Source organism: Rhinolophus ferrumequinum, chromosome 18 (genome assembly GCF_004115265.2).
Source record: "Rhinolophus ferrumequinum isolate MPI-CBG mRhiFer1 chromosome 18, mRhiFer1_v1.p, whole genome shotgun sequence".
NCBI classification, from domain to species: domain Eukaryota; kingdom Metazoa; phylum Chordata; class Mammalia; order Chiroptera; family Rhinolophidae; genus Rhinolophus; species Rhinolophus ferrumequinum.
In genome coordinates, this window is record NC_046301.1 from 42,043,612 (window position 1) to 42,064,807 (window position 21,196).

General features: G+C 41.6%; 1 protein-coding gene across 1 annotated transcript; it reads left to right on the forward strand.

The window, feature by feature from the left end:
* The first annotated feature begins 17,009 nt into the window (after positions 1 to 17,009).
* NEFL (neurofilament light chain) lies at positions 17,010 to 21,098 on the forward strand. The gene is made up of 4 exons (XM_033134887.1): positions 17,010 to 18,181; positions 19,130 to 19,254; positions 19,670 to 19,968; positions 20,531 to 21,098. The coding sequence occupies exons 1-4, from the start codon at positions 17,135 to 17,137 to the stop codon at positions 20,665 to 20,667; spliced, it is 1,608 nt and encodes a 535-aa protein (XP_032990778.1). The 5' UTR covers positions 17,010 to 17,134; the 3' UTR covers positions 20,668 to 21,098.
* The last annotated feature ends 98 nt before the right edge of the window (positions 21,099 to 21,196 follow it).

The following is a 21,196-nucleotide window of genomic DNA, read 5'->3' on the forward strand; positions in this document are numbered from 1 at the left end:
AACAGACAAGTTTGTAGCTTGGACTAGGACTGATTTCTTAAAACCATAATAAAGATAAATGATATGGAGTACACAAAATAAGCAACATGTACTCTTGCTTACAAAGGAATCAAAACATAAAGTCATTTAGACCTAAAGGCTCTTTTGGAAACCAAGATCAGGACTTTGAAAAGAAAACAAACCGACAGAGAAACTGCCAAATATTAATGATTGGCTTATTACTACCCAAGTAATGTAACTGATACTTTACATACATTATCTTATAACCCCACCCTACATATCTATAGACATACTTGACTCTGTGTACAGATAATAAATTAAAACTAAGAAAAATTATTTGTTCGAGACCTTCCGTTTAGTAAGCCACAGAACTTGGATATGAATGCAAGGTTTTGGACTTAAAATCCAAGGTCCTTTCCCCACATCACAACTGATTACATGGGAATTTTTATTGAGGAAATGATGCAAATGGGAACACAAATGGGTGGGATGGTGGAAAGTGTGCATTGATGAGCGACACTGGGGATTTTGCAGTGACTAAATTTAGACATTACTAACTCTCCTGTCTGTTAGGTCTTAGCCACCAAATGATAGAAATATGCATACAACATTTAAATTTTTCAAAATGAAAGAGATAATAAAAGGAAATAAAGAAAACTTGACCAATCTGAATAAAGCCAGAGAGAGAGAGAAAAAAGAGTATGGAAAAAGCAGGGTAAACAGAAAGCATAAAACAAGATGGTAGAAATAAATCAAGTATATTAGCAATTGTTACAACTGTGAATAGATTTAACTTCCCAATTAAAAGGCAAAGATTGTTAGGCTGGATAAAAGGAACAAAATCCAGCTATCTGCTGTTTACTAGAGATTTCCAAGGAGTAAAGATTATAAATACACAATGAAAAAAGCAACTGTTTACCAGAAAGATGTAACAATTTTACACCTACATGCACTTATTAACATAGGTTGAAATACATATAAGCAGAAGTTGGAAATCGATAAAAAGAAAGTAGCAATCCCAATCTTTAACACTTACTTGTCTCTTTCTTATTGGTTTGATTTGAAAATCCAATTACCAAGCTTGGCCCAATCGATATATACCCAACGGAGGTATACTCACCAAATAGAGGATAGACAACCTTTCCAAGGGTCATTGCAACATTTATAGCCAAATTTATTGACCAAATACCAGTTCATAATGAAATTCTTAACAACAACAAAAAAAATCACACACACCACATTTTCTGGCCACAATGTAAGGAAGTTAGAAATCACTGACCAAAAGGTAAATTAAAAAACCTATATGTTCAGAAACTTAAAGATATAGTTCTAACTTATTTTGGAGTCAAAGAATAAATTACACTGGCCCTTAGAATGCATTTGAACTGAATGATAATGAAAATTCCACAAAACTCACCTTGAATAATGCAGCTAAGGGGTACCTAAAAGGAAATTTGTAGTAATAATTTCTTACATTAGAAAAGATAAAAGGTGGAAAATCAACAAGCTAAAAATTCAGTTCAAGAGGGTAGAAAAAGAATAAAAGTAAAATTTCCAAAAATAGAGGAAATGAAATAATAATAAACAGATTCATGAAATAAAAAGTCCAAGAAAAAAATTAGATCACAAAGTGAAAATTCATTTCATTGAAAAGAATAACATTAAAGATAAACCTTCCATAGAAGTCCAGAAAAAAGAGAAACTGTATGGCCAACAAGCATATGAAAAGATGTTCAATGTCACTAATTATTACAGAAATGCAAATCAAAATCACAATAAGGTATCACCTCACACTCACTAGGATGATCACTATTAAGAAAAGAGAAAAGAAGTAGTATTGGAGAGAATATGGAGAAGTTGGAACCCTGTGCACTGTTGGTGGGAATGCAAAATGGTGCAGCTGCTATGGAAAACAATTTGAAAATACCTTTAAAAATTAAAAATAGAATTACCATTTGACCCAGCAATCTGACTCCTGGGTATACCCAAAACTATTGAAAGCAAGGTCTTGAAGAGATATTTACACACCCATGTTTATTGCAGCATTATTCACAATTACCAAGAGGTGAAAGCATTACATGTATTCATCTATGGATGAATAAACAAAATGTGGCATACCCATACAATGGAATATTATTCAGCTTTAGAAAAGAAGAAAATGCTGTCATGTGTTACAGCATAGAAAAATCTGGAGGACATTGTGCTAAGTGAAATAAACCAGTCAGAAAAAGACAAATATTGTACGATTCCACTTATATGAGGTATCTAAAGTTGTCAAACTCACAGAAACAGAAAGTAGAATGGTGACTGCCAGAGGATAGGGAGAGGAGGAAATGGGGAGTTATTGTTTCATGGGTATAGAGTTTCAGTTTTGCAAGGTGAAAAAGTTCTAGAGATTGATTCTACAGCAATATGAATATATTTAACACCAGTAAACTCTACACTTAAAAATGGTTAAGATGGTAAATTTTATGTTATGTAATTTTTCACCACAATTTAAAAAAAGAGAAGACACAAATAAATAATACGAGTAATGAAAGAGGAGACATACAAAAACATAATATTGAGGTGATCATTTTGCAATGTATACAAATATCAAGTCATTGTGTTGTACGCCTGAAACTAATATAATGTTACATGGCAATTATAAAAAAATAAAAAAAAATAAAGCAAAATGGGACCTGAAGAACAGAAATAACCATCTATGAAAAGAGTTGGAGGAGAAGCATTTCAGGCAGAGAGAACAGAACATGCTAAGGTTATATAAATAGAATGTGAGGCCAAGAGAGGTGTACAGGCTTCTTTCTTTTTTTAAATGGGTTCATAGAGCTTTATAACTTCAAAAAACCTACAAAGATGTGAAAATAATAAGGGAATATTACCAACACCAATAATTTTATGTTAAAATAATCGAAAATTTACAATGTACAATTTTTTGTAAAGGTATAGAATTCTAATATTTACTCAAGAAGAAATGGAGAGAGATCCAAGATGGCAGAGTAAATAAACACCGTGCCTACCTCCTTCCATGAACACATTAAAATTACAACTAAATTGTATAACAATCAACCTGGAGAACCATCTGAAGTCTAGCTGAACAGAAGTCCTATAACTGAAAATGTAAAGAAGAAGCCACGTCGAGACTGGTAGGAAGGGTGGAGATGCGGAACAGGCCCCAAACCGCCCTGTGGTGGTTGAGAATCAGGAGGGATATCTCAGCCCCAGGGGCTTCCCCTGGGGGAGCGAAGCTTGACAGCCCAGAGTACTGGTGCCTGGAAGACGAGCCCCCACAACTGGCTGTGAAAAACAGTGGGGATTTCAACTGTTCGGGTGAGCAGAAGGCTGTGGGAAACCCAGACGTCCTCTTACACGGCTTTTACACAGACTCACTCGCTCACAGGCACTTACCTTGGGATCCAGCGGAGGACGGTGACTCAGGGAGCCTTGGTGACAAACAGGGGCAGACTGAAGTGTGTGGTTCACTCTGCCACACACTGGAGGACAGTCAACATTTTCCCTGTGAAGAGTCCTCTTCCGGTGCAGCCAGCAGGCAGGCACCATCTTTCCTATGTTGGGCCCACCCCCACAGGCCAAATCTGAATCTGATTGGCCTGTTGCTTCTCCCTGCTGACTCTGCTGGGACCCACCCCACATGAGCAGTCAGCCCCTCCCACACTGCACTCTTTCTAGGAAAACTATCACAGTCCATTGGTAACAGGCAGGTGGTGATTGGCCTCGGTAGGCGCTGAGACTTATGCTGAGTAGCTCCAGGCTCAGCACTGGCACCACACCAGAGTGTACATTAACTTTTTGACCACAACTCTTCGCACTCTACAAGACCAGTGCTCTAACCCCTGAGCTATAGGGCCAGCTCTAGTGACTCCCTGAGACCCTGCTTCACCCAACTTGAGTACCGCACGAGGCTTTATCAGGAGCTGAAGCTTAAAGGAGCTGGCAGGTGGCAGCAGGCATCCAGGTGTCTTGGCGTTTTGTGAAGCTACTCCAGGCCTGGTATTGATGGCAGCTGTTTGCGGTTTGCAGTGTGGCCTCTCCTATGTGCCTCCAGGTTTAGCATAGGAAGTGAAAAACTGTGGATCACTTTGTAGCTCCTACCAGGTAGCCCCTGGCCAGTCACAGGCAGTGGCTGACCTGGGCCTGCACCAGAGACCCACCCAAGAGGCTCAAGAACCAACATACTTGGAAGTTGTCTTCAGACCACAGCAGAGCACCACCCAATTAGCTCCACAAGGTCAGTCTCCACAGGCACCAGAGCCCACTGGGGTGAATCCGGCTCCACAGGGTAAGCACCCTACAGAGCAGCCCATAAGCTGTGGACGTTGCCAAACCCCCCAGCCAGTCACCCTGAGGGTCAATCCCCCTACTTATGAGCCAATAGAAATCAAGACTAAACTATAACAGGGGTCACTCCTGGAGCACCTGGTACAGGTGAACAGGGAGACTGTGCTAGGGGTAGCTCTCCTTCCTACCGCTGATAACCTGGTAGTCTATTGATGGAGGGAAACAGAAAGAAATTGTACAAATTCCTTCATACACAAGGGACTGTGCAAATCTTTGTGTGGAGGCAGGTTTTCATTTCATTTGAGTAGATTCCTAGGAGTAGAATTGCTCTATCATATAGTAACTGTTTAATATTTTGAGAAACAACCAAACTTTTCCAAGTTAGCTGCACTATTTAACACTCCTACGAACTGTTTCAAGGTTCCAATTTCTCCACATCTTTGCCAACACTTGTTATTGTTTTTCTTTTTCATTATATCCATTCGAATGGGTATGGATTGATATCTCATTGTGGTTTTGATTTACATTTTGCTAATGAGCAATGTTGTTGAGCATCTTTTCATGTGCTTATCAGCCACATATATCTTCTTTGGGGAAATGTTTATTCAAATCTTTTGATCAAGTGAGTGTTCTTTAAATATTATTTTGCTTACACATGCCCTAGAAGAATTTTGGAAATCTATGTAATTTTTATTTTTCTTTTAAATTGATATCTAAATCTGTCATCATAAGTTTAAATAGTTGCTAGTTGTAAAAGATGTAATTTTCAGTTTTTTAAAATATAGACATTTAAAAATAAAATTGTTACTCTTTTAAATATATCAAGTAGATTCTAAATACAAAACCAACATGTCACCCATTATCATTCATTTAAAAAAAAACGCACGAACAAGCTCTTCTTTACGCTTCACCAATTTTATAGTTCCTTTTCCCCCTTTGAACTCTTATATCCATTACTCTTTCCCACATTAGTTGATCCCTAGTATGATATATCTTAAGCTTGTAATTCTTGTATTATAATTCTATAATTCTTCTCTGCAACAAAAACAAGTACAACAATTATAACTTAAATATTTTATTTCATGTAACTATAAGCATGTAAGTAATACAAAGTTATTTGGATTGAATTATGATTACAAGCAATATTAGTAGACAATAGCTCAAAGTATGCTCATCTCATAAGTTTTAATAAGTAATCATTAAAATAAAAAATAAACTTTTATTTGCAATGCATCTGTTAATTAATCCATACATCTATGAATGAATAGTACTGATTGCTAGACTAAATAATAAAACAACTTTATTTCTTCTTGTTTAAAAAAATACACATGCACAAGCGTGCGCACATACACACACACACACACAAATGTAAAATTGCTGAGAAATCTTGTTTACCTAAATAAGTATAACATATACATGTAAGTATACAAGTAGTTAGTATATAAGTGTACATGAAAGAAGTTTTTAATGTTGTTTTATATTGTTTTAGCAATATCACTCAATAACTGAAATCTTTCCAAATTTTAAGCCAGAAAGCACATATTAACCTGTCATAAAAATATTTTAGTGATCTAGCAGTTAATCAACCTATTAAGTACTCCTTTAGTTTTGTTAAAAGCAAAGATTTGGAAAGCACCTAGCTTGTATAAGGGTGTATCTCTGGATGATTAAAGTTAATTTACCTATTTCATTCCTGGGAAGTGTACCAAAAGAGGCTTCACCAAGTCTTACCAAATAACTATAAATCATACCTGTTTATTTTTTACCCAGAGGCACCTTGATTTATAACTCACTATATTTGGAAAGAGTTGGGATAGGAGTACTGTTAATTTCAGTACATCTTTATCAATACAATGTTAAGAACAAAATTAGCTTTCTATGTGATCTAGATGCATTTTGGTCAAAACCCTGTTGTCGCAGATCTAGCTTATTCAATTTATGGTGAAGGTGGGAAAAGAGCATTAGCACAAGTTCTCAAGCAGACAGATTTTACAAAAGACTACATACGGCCATTGGGGATCTGGAAATAGAGTCCCTTGGCACTGCCTATGGCTGTGAGCCCCTTGGAAAGTCCTCCCACCCCTCCAGGGGAACATGTGGCCCAGATTGAAACATTTGCACTCAGTGAATGGCAGCGTTAAACATTGGATCAGACACCTTGAACTCAATCCCAGTGCTTTCCCTGCTCTTTTATGTTGTTCCCCCAAACTCTATGGACTCTCAAAATTATCTGTAGAACAACATCTTATCCAGAAATTTTGTTATCTGGCAAAGATGATACTTGCTACATTTTGCTGACTTAGATACACCCACCCTCTCAACCCTCTCCCCACTTCCCCCACTCCCCAGTTTTGGTTTTTGAAGTAGAGCAGGCTCCACCCACCAACCAGGATTGTTACCACAGTGATGCCTGTTTGCATGTCCTCTCTCTAATCTCTCTAGCTCTAGACTGCAGCTATTCTTCTCTTCCCTGGGCACTGAGTTCAAATTCTTAGGTTCCCTTCTTCAAAGGGAAACCAACAATACACACATTTTAGAAGGAGATAAAGAACCAAAGACAGGAGGGAGTGGGGAGAATTTGATTCTTCATGCTGGGGTGTGAGTATTAGGAGAAAAATGTAAATAGACCTAATCCCTGCTCTGTTTCAACACTTAATTCTGAAGAGCCAGTAAGAGAAGAATCTGCTTTTCTTTTTCTTTCACAATCACTCCATGAAAAGAAAAACAGAACTGGAAGAGAGAAAATGAACTATTGTGTTAGGTGAATTTTCCAATTCAACTGGAAAAAAAAATATCGAGCTATTCAGCTGTTTATTATTTTCTCTATTCTGCAAGAATGATACGTTTAATGCAAATAAGAAAATATCTATTTTGTGAAAACTTCAATTAGTAACTCTTCCTTTCTTCCCTCAAAAATCTCTTTCTGCTGGCTTTTGCTTATATTCTTTCTGTCTTTGGCTCACATGTGAACTAAGATATTAGCAAGTCCCAGTTTGGGGAGTAATGTTATGCATTTGAACTCTCATTCACAGTCACTGTAAGATGCATGTGCTCCCTGGTCCTAGCTTAGCCAGTGCTTTTCACCTTTTCAATGCTTTTGAAACAGAGAATCTCAGGTTGGCAGAGGACCCGAGAATCCATCTAAGGTCAAGGCCAACTCAGAGGTGGAATGATTCCCTTCTGAACTGCTATTGCTTTGCTTCTGGACCAGTCTCTTTTACCTTTGGACAGCTCTGAATTTTATATGGAGCCAAGCTTTCCACCCCTCTATACGTTTCAGTGTTAGGACAGAGCTGTGTGCTTTACTTAAGTAATCTTTCTAAATTTGGGAACTAATTGGGAAGAAAACGTTAATTTGGTTAACTTCTGTAAGTATTAGTCCATGTAATGGGCACAAACATTTTTGGCAGTAGAAAAAGAAAACAAACACTTTGCCAATTGAAATATCTCAGGCTTATTCAATAGCACATCTGTTATTCTAATGCAATTTGGTAGTGTAGTTTATTAAATTTGTAGGATAAAGTGATACTGAAAGGTGTGGGGAATCTTTTTCAGTGTGCCTTTGTCTCTTCCAGATAATATAATAATAAAAGGAATTGCTTTCTAGTTAGCACAAAGGCATACAGCCTGTATCTGGAGAGAGATGGTCAAATGCAATTTGGTTTTTATCAAATTTTGTAGTGATGGATGTCTATGTTTGGAGACTGCTAATAAAGCAGAATGTTGACTTATTTGGTTTGCGTCTGCGGTGCTCTGCCTAATAGACCATTATGTGGATTACTTTATTTGTACGTGACTTGAGCACCCTTGACTCTGATTATTGCAGCATTTCCTTGCATCATTACAAATTTAAACTTTGTAGGTAAAAAAAAAAAAAAGAGTGAGAGCTCTTATTTGCATAGCACCTCTCAACAACGTTCTTGCACTTTGGTTATAACAGGAACAGTGAGAATTCAGACAGACAGACCCTGACCCAGCTGTGTGACCTTGACCGATATTCTTAATTTCTCTGAACCTCATTTTCCTCCTCCTAGAATGAAAATAATACCTCATTAGAGTTGTGCTGTGAGGATCCAATGACATAATATAGCTGAGTTCTTTAGGCATATGGTTTAGGCTCCAGGCTAAACTTCAGTTTCCACATCTTTAAAACGAGGATGACTTTAAAAGACAACTCACCAGACTTTTGTGATGATTAAATGAAATTCTCCAAGTAAATGACTTAGCACAGTGCCTAACACGAAACTATTATTAATATTATTGCACACAATTATGCTTAATAAATGCAAATCTTCCTTTCCCTTAAACCCTTAAATTATAGGATTATGATTTCATTTCCCATCAGGTCTTTTCAGGTTTGATTATCTGGTATGTGGGTTATTCTGCCATTTTGCTTCTCTATTTCCTACTTAGTTTGGCCTTTTCCCATTTGGTTGGCACCTTCCTAGAGTATGTAAGAGCTGAGACACTCAGATGAATGCCTGTCAATGCACAGAATTACGTTGGCCAAAATCCAGTTGGAGGAAGATTCCCCAAAATAAAGCATTGAGGATTTTCCCTGATTTAAATACATATTGGCCATACCCAGATTAATTGGTTATAACTACCCAATTAATGTGAGAGTGGATTCTCTCACACTTAAAATCACACCTTAAAAATAGAGGCCTTTGCTTCAGGTATGGCGAACTTGAAGTCTACAGGAAATATTTTGCTTCCAGCCCTGACACCATTCTGGCTTATTCTCTGACCACCTACTTCACCCCAGTGGCACTTACTGCCCTTTTCCTTTTCAGAACCTATGCTCATTGCTCAAGGTCCTCAGGCTTTCTCTCTGTTTTATTTCAAAGCCTATCATTAACCTCATATTCAATCTTAGGTATAAAGGACTGATATAGTCTTTAACCCTTACTTCTTCCATTGACATTTGCATTTTAACAGTGATTGAAGTAAAGAAATGACACTCTAGTTTGAGTAGTTATGCATCAAGAATCGAATCTGAAAGTGAGAAGCAACTGGTGCTTTCTTAGGCCTGGTAAATATAACATGGAAGATTTAGAGAAAAACAGCCCAGTGAATTTGATGACAGGAAATCTGGGTGACAGCCCCGGCCTCACTGTTATAGGAGACGTGGTTTGGGGTAAATCCTTTTACCTCTGCAGACCTCTCAGCATCTTTGTCTAGGAAGTGAGGAGGGTAACAGCTGCAGATCTGTTCTGCCTCACAGTTGCCACAGTTGACATAAAGCAGAAATGCTTGGGAAATTTCAGTTTTCCATGAACATGTCACTACTATATGGATCACATGGAAAATAAATCTGAGTATAGTGAGAATCAGAAAGTGAAAAACCAAAGCTGATGTTTGGGCACTAATGTCCCTACCTCTCTAGGGATTTGTGTTCTGGTTGGAAGTGATGTCCAAAGGCTACAGGGTGGAGGGACAGTAAGAAAGGAGATTCCACTCTGGAAAAGGAAGAACCAAAGCAAAGGTTAAGAGCTGCTGAAGATGAAGAAGCAAGTGGGGGACTTGAGTGGAAGACGCATATATATTATTTTCCAATCCCAAGAGTCTGTGAAGCATAACATATAAAACCCATTTCTGATGGAGTTAATTTTTTTAAAAACTTGGTTCATTCATTCATTATTGAATTTGACGTAGAGTGGGAAGGTTTTAAAGGTATTACAGCAGATTTGGACAATGGACCAAAAGAATTTATACTAAGGGTTAGCTTTAAAGGGAATAAAAGAAAGTTAGGTTTTTCAAAAAGCCACAGTATAAATTAATAACCTTAGCTTTCAAAGTTTTCTTTTTATTAGTTGATACAAATTCAATATGAGGCAGCAATGTAGGATTGCTAAAAAAATTTTAATGCAGTATTGGAATAGACTGATAGAAATACAATATCTGCTCATCTTTCGAACAATAAGAACAGCCACTTCGTAGAGCTGCTGTGAAGAATAAACGCTGTACTTGTGAGAGCATCTGGCATAGTCACCAGCCACAGAAATGTTGATTCCCTTAATGATTTGACCCCTTCCGTTTCTTTTTTTTTTTTTTATTTATTTATTTATTTTTTTTAATTTATTGGGGTGACAATTGTTAGTAGAATTACATAGATTTCAGTTGTGCAATTCTGAATCACATCATCCATAAATCACACTGTGTGTTCACCACCCAGAGTCAGCTCCCCTTCCATCACCGTACATTTGATCCCCCTCACCCTCATCCCCCACCCCCCAACCCCCTTACGCTCTGGTAACCACCAAATTACGTTCCCCAGATTAATTTTCAAACCCCGTGGCCATCCTGTGGTCACCGACTGCCCTCCAATCCCCTCACCCTCCCCCCCACCCCCCACTCCCCCCGCCCATCTAGCAACCCTCAGTTTTTCCTCATTGTCTCCCAAACAGTTTCTGATTAGTTCATTCACTTATTCTTTTCTTTAGAATCCGCAAATAAGTGAGATCATATGGAACTTATCTTTCTCTGTCTGACTTATTTCACTTAACATAATGTTCTCTAGATCCATCCATGTTGTTGCAAATGGTAAGATTTCTTTCTTCCTTATGGCATAGCAATTATTGCTTTGACCATTCTTCTCTGAGATATCTCACAGGGTTTTGCCTTTTATTATTGACGTTTTGCATAGTTCTTTGAAATATCACTCATGTGGGCTTTGTCTGCTTAGCTATTTTTAAAGAGATTTGTTATACACGTTTTTGTTCTCATAGCAGTTTATTATTTTTTTAAAAAACTGATCTCTTATAAAATTTCCTAGAAGTCAATGACCAATACTAAAACTCAATCGTTGCCTAGCATTGTGATAATCATGGTGAAAATCATAGTGATAGCTAGAATGAATTGACATATGTAAAGGATCTCTGTGCTCCAATAAGCATTTTAGTACACATTTTTATTTTCTGTAACATATTATTTGTATATTGTTAGTTTATTTTTATAATTATATATGTGTATGTGTGTCTATGGTTTATAGTTTCTTCTCTTGATGTAAAATGTACATTCAATGAAATACATAACTCCTGCTACATTCTGATTTTGACAAATGCATACAATTACACAATCCAGACTTCTTCAGAGCTAGAATGAAACCATCACCCCAGAAAGTTCCCTTGGGCTGCCTCCCATCATTCCCCGCCTCACACGGATTAATTCATCTGTTCTAGAATTTCATATAAAGGGAATTATACAGTATGCATCTTTTATTGAAGATTTCTCTCACTCAGTAACAGTATCCTAGGGTTGAGCTCCATCCATGCTGTTATGCGTATCACTAGCTGGTCTTTTTATTGTGCTCAGGTGTTTTTCTAGTCCTCCGGAGTCAGGGGCTGTGCTATGACTTCCTGCACTGCCCGTCCCCACTCCCTCTTCCTTCCTGCCCCCACGTCCATGGTACTTGTACAGAACTGTGCACTTTAGAAGGGGCTCCTCTGACATGTGGTGACTCCGTGGTACGAATGAATGAGTTATTTCATCAATTAACGAGCCATTTAGACACAAGTTTTGCTTTTCTAATCCAGACAGTTTCTTACATGTTCTACTTACCAAACGCCAACATTCTATACATCCTGGTGTCAGAAGCCTGCCTGCTCTACGGTAGGAATCCAGGGATCTGCCCATTTACAATTCTGCAGCAGCATTTGAAGTACTACTGGAGAGACAGCGAACGGGCTGTCTCAGATGGGCTGCTGCATGGCTGTGAAACAGCCAACCTCTGGGCTTTGTCGCTTGTAGACAGACAGAAATGCTTTTCCTCTCTCTTTGCAAACAATCAGCCTTGCACTCCTCTGATTGATTTATTAAACCGTTGTAAAGGTCAGCAAAGAAACCCAGGTGCCACATGGAATGTTTTTGAGGCTGGTCAGCCCCCAAATTGCAGAAGCAGCATGTATTTCCTTGCAGTCAGGAAAGCACAATTCAACACACAAGTTTAGCCCTGTTGGTTCTGCCCAGTAGAGCTGTGACCTGCCTGAAATGACTGCCAATTGAGCCCGTCTATGTCCCCAGCATACCCTCTTACCTCTGGGTCTTGTGACGGTGATTAAGGGCAATGCACTGTGGAGCAGGCCTCTGGAGAAAACTCAGTGCAGTGGCTGGTTTCACGGAGCAAGCATTTAGGGGTTTGAACCTGTCACCATCACTTCTGCTTGGTCAGCAGCAAGTTCCAGTCAGACCGCATGTGTTCTGAACGTCAACGTGCTCTTCATTTTTAATCAATTCAAATGACATTCTTGTTCCTCTTGCAATCTAAATTTATATAGCTGCATAGCACACTTCACGATGCATTGCTTCACACTGTGATGCTGTAAAATTAGGCATATTTTGTGTTACAATGGGGAAAGCTTTCTTTTAAACATATTACCCAAGAGATGGGAGATTCATGTATGATGATATCTATGGTGATATCTATATATTTATAAAGAAATAAACTGGTTACAAGAAACAGAGAGGAACTGTATTTGTGGCTTCCACACATTATACATTTTTCCTTGATTGTACTCATGTTTCTTTCTTTAAAGTTTTGCAGAAAGCGTGACAAACTCCAGTAACGACACAGTGAGTGCCAGCATTTTTCTTTTATTCTTTACGGCAATTTTTAAGGCCACTGTTTCAAAGAAAACCTATTTACAGGACTGAAAAATGAAGGTATTTTAGTTAGCAAAAAGGTGGAAGTCATGATGTAGTTATTTTAAAGAGTTTAGGTCAGCTAAGTTGCATTTGAGCTCATTAATTCCAGAAAAAGTGTTTTATAAACTGATGTTTAGAGTAATGTCTAAAACGTGGCATCACCAGTTATGCGTCATGTTCCACTGGTACCCTCCATTTTATTTTACATTAGGGTCTTTTAAGAAACAACATAGTACAACAATCAGAAAGCATATTGCCACCGCTAGCTGTCCGACTGAAACATGCTCATGAACAATTTCCTCATGGTGTAAATCAGTTCACACTGGTGTCCCCAACAGGTGAGAGGTTGACTACACACACACACACTAGACTGCAGACTAGTCTAGGAATTTGATGCAATTATCAAATTCCACAGACATATGGAAGCAGCAAATGCCCGTGGCTGCAGTGTGTGTAATGGGTAGAGTACTGCCCAGACTGGAAGCAGATAGAGCTTAGGTTTGAAGTAGCTGTGTGAGTTGGCAAATTACTTCAGCTCTCTGGGCCTCAGCTGTTGGCTCTGAATAACAATAACCATCACGGGGATTTTGTAATTCTTAAATAATAGATTTCAAATGCCTTTCACAGGATATGGGTCCTGCACGTGTTTATTTCCTTCATCCCTTGCATCCACCCACTGATGCCAGCTTTGCTGACGCTGATGCATCCAGCCACCTGACGGTGAGGTGAATGGAGACCATCTATTGTTCTGGAGCAGGACTAGTCCCACAGCTCACTGGTGGCAGGTGAACTCTGCTCCCTTCACCCCCAGACTGATGCCTTTCCAATACTGCCTCATAAGAATTTCAGCCTGAAGCTGAGCTTTTCCAAACAATATAGCACTTCCTGCTGTGCCAAAGCATTTTAGAATAATGAAAAGTCACCAGGCCCTGTCTGTCCATCTGAAGCTTTCTGACTCTATTGGCACTGGAGAAGAGTAAAACTTTTTCAGTGGTTCTAAGAATTATATTTGATGAGCTTTGTGGTAATGTTAATATATTTTACCTTTAAACTAAACCATGTCAAACAGTCCCTTAGGGGATTACAGAGATATGGGAGGTAACCAGTGTGGGAGAAATTTTATTAGTGCATTTCATCAACAGACTTCTCTGTTTGTTTTCTAAATAGTTTTTATCTCCTAGGAGTATGTTTTGTTGGCAGCCCTCAACCAATTTCTTGTTGGTGGAGAATATTCTTAAAAGGGAATAAATACACAAATGTGTAGCAAGCCCCAAAGCTTTCTTCTAAAGAAATAATGACACCACTGCAAACAATATTAATGCAGAAAGGTTCAAGGTAAGGGGAAGAAAAAGTCGAGGTTTTTTTTTTTTTTCCCTAACAGATTGTTTTAAAGTTGCTCATTTTACCTTTGCTTTGACACACAGAAAAATGTGGTGTGGACATTCAGAGCAAAATGCTGGGAAGAGAATTGAAAAAGGAGGAGGACTGGACAGAACGTTTTGTAAAACAGGCAGACACCTAACAAGGAAGGCTGAAAGTAGTGTAGACACAGGCTGGGTGCAGGAGCCCTACTAAAGCACAACTGTAGTGGAGAAGGAGGTGGCTGTGCCAGGAGCTATCTTAAAAGACTCGAGCTCTGCATTGGTAAATACAGTTCCCCCTCCCTCTCCTCACTCCCTGTTCGCCAGGTTCAGCAAACGCCAAGGGCCCTGCCTTCTTCTTCCCATCCTTCCCCACTCCCGTGTGCCTCCCTGTTCAGCTACCCAGCAGGTGCCCCACAGGTTTCTCTCTCTGCAGCATCTCACCACCCCTGCAGCATCCATCAACCTCTCCCTCTTCCTGGGCAGCCTCCTCTGCAGTCAAAGACTTCAGCCAGGAGTGTGGGGAAAAAAAAAAAGAAAAAGTAAACCACACACACAATAAAACAAACAAAAAGAAACGCTGATGGACTTCATATCGCTGAGGGTGACCTGAAACGTGGAGGGAAGGGCGCTGACACACAGGAAATGAATTCGTGATTATCTAAGAGTGGTGGAGGCAGACTCACACAACGCGAGTGTGAAACCATGTGGTTTATATGGGGCAGGTTAAAAAAAAAAGAAAAATTCACTCTGCCAGTTTTCATCCACATATGGGTAAATGGGAGCAGACAAAAATATGGCTTATCTTGGTTCTCTCCCACTCCCCTTATTCTCCTGAGAGAAGCCCTCCCTCCTGGAATCACTGATGAATGGTGGAGACCAAGGACACGTGGGTTATAAAATGTCATCAGAATAAGTGTTGTACCATGTCTGCCAGGGCCAAGCGAAATTAAGGACAGCCTAATGGCTTAGGCTTGAAACGCTAGAATGATGGAGGGTGGATGAACCTCTTGACAGATTTTAAACCAGCAGAGTTAATGTTTCTAAAGTTGCATGATTTGAAACCATAGAGATTATTTAGAAACCCCAGGAAAGTTCTTTGTTGCACAGTCTTTCCCTCTACTATGAAGAGGGTGGGGGGTCCGAATCGCAGGTATTTTAGAGTTGCAAAGCAAACCTCAGAGATTAAGCTCCCGGCCCTCCGGTCGGGAGAGGACAGTACCTCCGGGAGCAGCTGTGGTGCTGGCTCCAAATACTTCACCCTCGCTCGCGGCATCAACCGGAAAGCGATTCCGGCTTCTCTATATGAAAACTATTATCACGTTTCCCCTTACTTTGCCTTATTAAACAAAAAATCAGTAAGTTGCAGTCAAATGCTACTCTTATACAAATAAAACAAAAATGAAATGCTTGTTTAGAAGAATCTTAGGTATCTCATGCCAATGTCTGCTGTCCGCTCAAGAAAGCGGAGGGACTCCCTCACGTAATGTGTAGTGTGCGCTGCAAACCGCAGGACCTCACCCCTGTGCCTGACGACGTGCGCAGTTTCTGGTATCTGGGTGTTTCCTAAAGGAAACCCATGGATTTCTGACTGTATGTTACCTACTTATTAGAGTGAATCCGGGGAAAGAATCACGCGGCTATTTTTTGTCCGCCCCGAAACGAGATGTCTCGGGTCTGAATTCTCCTCCTGGGAGACCGCCCTCGGGCTCCGGGCTTGCAGCAGCCGCTTCCCTGAGTCAGCCACCTGCGCGGCTTGTTGAAATCATCAGGTTGGGTGCTACACAAGCGTAAAAAGAGGGAAAGGGGCTTTTAATGTAATGGGGTTGTGGGTGTCAAACAGGAATTTAGCTTGATGGAGATGCAGGTAGCATTTACAGTGTGACGTATCCGTCGCGGACCTCACAGCTGCCTTTACAGTCGGTTTTCTCCCGGGTTAGTTTCAGACTCATTATCCCTCCACCTGCACGCTTGACCACGCTACAGGCGACAGGCATCGGAGGCTTCCTTCCCCAGAAAGAAATGAGAAAATCTGGGGACACTAAAAGGCTGATATTATTTGCTCTAAAGGTTTAGAAATGCTAAAATCAACACCTGCAGTGCTGCAGTTTCACATGTGCACGGCTGTGTAGAAGCAGCGCATTAAAGAAAAAAAAAATAGCCCGGAGAAAGGGAGAAGAATTAAAGAAAGTGCCAGAAACAGCCTCAAAGAAATATAAAACTTTCCTCCATATAGGCCGCTGACACGCAGCCTTAGATTATCAGTGTCCTACAGGAACTGCATTGTCACCATAAACACCATGGGGGATGATGAGCGGGACCCCTGGCGGGGAAGGGGCGAGTGAGGGAGAAGAGTGTCTCCAAGGTACCGGGATCTGGAAAGCTAAGGTGTCAGGAGGCAGTGAGAACCTATTATTGGGGACATTTTTAGATTGCTAGTGATACGAGGTCAAGTTGTAAGTAGGATGGGGAGAGAGAACGTATGCTAAGGAAATGAGTGAGAGGGTATGGGGGTCTCAGAGAAACAGGGAGCCTCGGAAAAAGTGGAATGGACGAGAGCCGCAGCACCCCAGCAGCCTGTCGCTCGCCCCCGCCTTCCTTTTGCGCAGAATCTTCCCCCAGCTGCAGCAGCGCTGCCCCCACCGGCCGGCGCGCAGTGATGGATCGCAGGCTGCGTCAGAACACTCCCTGCGTATAAATAGGGGTGGCAGAACCGCGCCGAGCCGCACACAGCCATCCATCCTTCCCTCTCCCTCTCCCTCTCTTCCCCGTTTTTCTTTCTGTGTAGGCCCCTGTCTCCGCCGCCAGCCAGAGAGGCACCGATCGCCACCATGAGTTCCTTCAGCTACGAGCCGTATTACTCGACCTCCTACAAGCGGCGCTACGTGGAGACGCCCCGGGTGCACATTTCCAGCGTGCGCAGCGGCTACAGCACCGCGCGCTCCGCTTACTCCAGCTACTCGGCGCCCGTCTCCTCCTCGTTGTCGGTGCGCCGCAGCTACTCGTCCAGCTCGGGGTCCTTGATGCCCAGTCTCGAGAACCTTGACCTGAGCCAGGTAGCCGCCATCAGCAACGACCTTAAGTCGATCCGCACCCAGGAGAAGGCGCAGCTGCAGGACCTCAACGACCGCTTCGCCAGCTTCATCGAGCGCGTGCACGAGCTGGAGCAGCAGAACAAGGTCTTGGAAGCCGAGCTGCTGGTGCTGCGCCAGAAGCACTCCGAGCCGTCGCGCTTCCGGGCGCTGTACGAGCAGGAGATCCGCGACCTGCGCCTGGCGGCGGAAGACGCCACCAACGAGAAGCAAGCGCTGCAGGGCGAGCGCGAGGGGCTGGAGGAGACTCTGCGCAACCTGCAGGCGCGCTACGAAGAGGAGGTGCTGAGCCGCGAGGACGCCGAGGGCCGGCTGATGGAAGCGCGCAAAGGCGCCGACGAGGCGGCTCTCGCCCGCGCAGAGCTCGAAAAGCGCATCGACAGCCTGATGGACGAAATCGCCTTCCTAAAGAAGGTGCACGAAGAGGAGATCGCCGAACTGCAGGCACAGATCCAGTACGCGCAGATCTCGGTGGAGATGGACGTGTCCTCCAAGCCCGACCTCTCCGCCGCGCTCAAGGACATCCGCGCCCAGTACGAGAAGCTGGCTGCTAAGAACATGCAGAACGCTGAAGAGTGGTTCAAGAGCCGCTTCACCGTGCTGACAGAGAGCGCTGCCAAGAACACCGACGCGGTGCGCGCTGCCAAGGACGAGGTGTCCGAGAGCCGTCGCCTGCTCAAGGCCAAGACCCTGGAAATCGAAGCGTGCCGGGGCATGAACGAAGCGCTGGAGAAGCAGCTGCAGGAGCTGGAGGACAAGCAGAACGCTGACATTAGTGCTATGCAGGTATGGCACCAGGCAAACCACAGTGGGGGGTGGAGGGGGCTGCAGAATCGAGTAGGGTGGGGTTGAGGTCGCCCAGAAAGTGGAGGCCAGAGATGAGGCCTCTGCCTGCAGCTATTAGGGGGGTAGGGCTCTACTCCTTGGACTGTGTGGGAGGGGTGGGACACTTGGAGGGCTGGGGCGGGGGCGGGACTGCAGTCTGGGAAGTCGTTCTACCAATGTAATAGTTCCCCATTAAAGCTGCCCTGCCCTGCAGGGGGTTGAGTGGGTGGGAGAAGGGGTGGGGGTGGGAGCTGGGCGTTGCCTGCTGCCTGCTTCAGCCTCTAGTTGCTCTGCGGCAAAGATTGGACCACATTGTTAATAAAGTCAACGGTGAGCTCTCCTTACCGGTGGTTCAGAAGGATACCTGTGACCAGCAAGCTTTCTGACTTGTTTTATCAACCACTCCTTTCTCTTAGCAGGTAGACAGGAATACAGTCAAAATTGTAGTAGGTAATGATGTTCACAGTAAGACATTCCTTTTTTAAGGATTTCCATTTTCTGGGGAGGAAAAAGAATTATACAGATAAATAGAAAATATTTTAGATAAAATAAAATTTTCAAAAAATCTAGCTACTTCCTTCACCTATAAAGAAATGGATTTCTTGAATGTGACTTAGATAAAGCTAACCAATGAATGAGAAGCAAAGTTAAAAAAAAAAATCAGTTCAGTTCCTTGTAGGCATTTTATGATGATCGTTGGACTATTAAACAAAAAAGAATTTGTTGTTAAGGCAAGGAAGGGAGAGGTTAACAAAGAAAAGGCAGTTGATTTGGGGAGATTTTATTTAAGGTATGCACTTTCATTTTAATTAAACCAAGGCCTTTTACTATTATATACTACAGTAAAATGACAGCAGTAGTTATATATACCTGGATATCTTCTCTATCTCTTTTTTTTTTCCCCAACAGGACACAATCAACAAATTAGAAAATGAGTTGAGAACCACAAAGAGTGAAATGGCACGGTACTTAAAAGAATACCAAGATCTCCTCAATGTGAAGATGGCTTTGGACATTGAGATCGCAGCTTACAGGTAAACATGGACGGGTCAAGGCCTCAGCCATTCAGCCTCAGGAAGCAGATCAGGTTTCATTTATGTGGAATCAGAAACCTTCAAGAGTAGTCTGTGGAAATAATTGTTTGCTTTTTGGCTTTTTCCAAGTAGGTATTTAGACAAACATTAGAATTTAACCCTAATAATGAATCCTGTTCTTAGCTTCCCATTTTAAATCTAGTAGGACCCCATTTAAAGTTGTTTGTTGTTGTTGTTTTGGTCTCAGTCACCACATCCGCAGCATTAGATTTTGATGGTTGCCACCCCTGCTCCTGCTTGCAGATACCTTTAAGGCTGGCATTAGGAAAAGACAATGAGTGGTGGGCTCAGAACAAGTCATTCAACACACTTCCTGTGTTCATGTTTGGTAACCACCATGTCCCTGCCTCCCCAGGAAACTCTTGGAAGGTGAGGAGACCCGACTCAGTTTCACCAGCGTGGGAAGCATCACCAGCGGCTACTCCCAGAGTTCTCAGGTCTTTGGCCGATCTGCCTATGGTGGTTTACAGACCAGCTCCTACTTGATGTCGGCACGCTCCTTCCCTTCTTACTATACCAGCCACGTCCAGGAGGAGCAGATCGAGGTAGAGGAGACCTTGGCTTCAAAAACTGAGGAAGCCAAAGATGAAGAAGAAGCTGAAGAAGAGAAGGAGAAGGAAGAGGGAGAGGAAGAGGACGGGGAAGAGGAAGAAGGTATGATAAAAAGACAAACCCCTACAACTTCAAGTGCAAACTCACTGTGGATATTTGTTAGGAGATGGGTAAGATACATGAAGACTTGTCTATGCCAAGAAAGTTCCATTCGTATATGTGTTTAGAATGTTAAACGATACATTTCTCCTTTAGGAAGCACCCAATTTCTCAAATTGGCTATCCTCCCAGAGATGCACATGTCTACTGAGCTTGGTAGTGTTTTTGAAAATAGCTGTTTTCATTCTTACTAAACATTTTAAAATATATTCACTGAACACAGCAGTTTGGTGTCCTAAAGAGTAAAAATAAATACCAGGCACATAATAAAAGAAATACTGAGGTCCTGGAGAGGAGTAGAGCTTCCAGTATTTAGAAACAATTTCATTCTATTTAAATATGTAGAATGGGCAGATTATTCCTGGCTAGCATTGTCTGTTGCATGTGTTTGGGGAGAGTAGAGTCGTGAGGTGTTTGGGAAGATTTCCCCCAAAGTCTGAGCAGAAATGTTTGGACTCGACTTACTCTGGATTTGGAGTTTGTACATTTTCTTTTTCTGTTAAAGCTCCCAAGGAAGAATCTGAGGACGCGAAAGAGGAAGAAGGAGGTGAAGGTGAAGAAGAAGACACCAAAGAAGCCGAGGAGGATGAGAAAAAAGATGAAGGTGCCGGGGAGGAGCAAGCAACCAAGAAGAAAGATTGAGCCCCCCTTTCCTTAATTATTCCAGGAATAATCCTTCCGAAATCAGATCTGCCCCATCACCAAACATGCAGTTGAGTTCCAGATACTATATGAATTAAGAAGTCAATATATGTATAATTCTGAGATGACTCAGGTTGGACATTAAATGTTGTGCTATGACTTTTCTCCTTATGCAGAGTATCTGTTTGCTTGCAGAGTGGCTTCCTGGCTTGCTGCCAGCCTGTGCATGGTCCATGCTTATGAGTTCAGGATCTATGGCAATGTGAATAATCCAGATGTTTACAATTAAAAACACATGAATAAATGAATTCACTAATGTTGATGTTAAACTTCATGGAAAAAAATAGTCGTTTGAACCTTTGGTGGTTAGAAATTAAAGACCTCGAATTATGTGCAATAAACAGTAAATAAAGTTACACTGAGTGACATTCCTTGCTGTGGTTGTTGACTTAATTAAACTACCTTAAAGAAGGCACCAGTATAAGCCATATACAAGTGGACTATTGACCTCCAAATTTTTAAAGCCAAA

What these genes read in the sequence shown, in the direction of transcription:
- NEFL (XM_033134887.1), top strand. Translation starts at nt 17,135, where the DNA reads ATGAGTTCCTTCAGCTACGAGCCGTATTACTCGACCTCCTACAAGCGG. An exon ending in CTGACATTAGTGCTATGCAG is followed by an intron (nt 18,182 to 19,129) that starts GTATGGCACCAG and finishes TTTCCCCAACAG; the next exon opens with GACACAATCAACAAATTAGA. An exon ending in GGACGGGGAAGAGGAAGAAG is followed by an intron (nt 19,969 to 20,530) that starts GTATGATAAAAA and finishes TTTCTGTTAAAG; the next exon opens with CTCCCAAGGAAGAATCTGAG.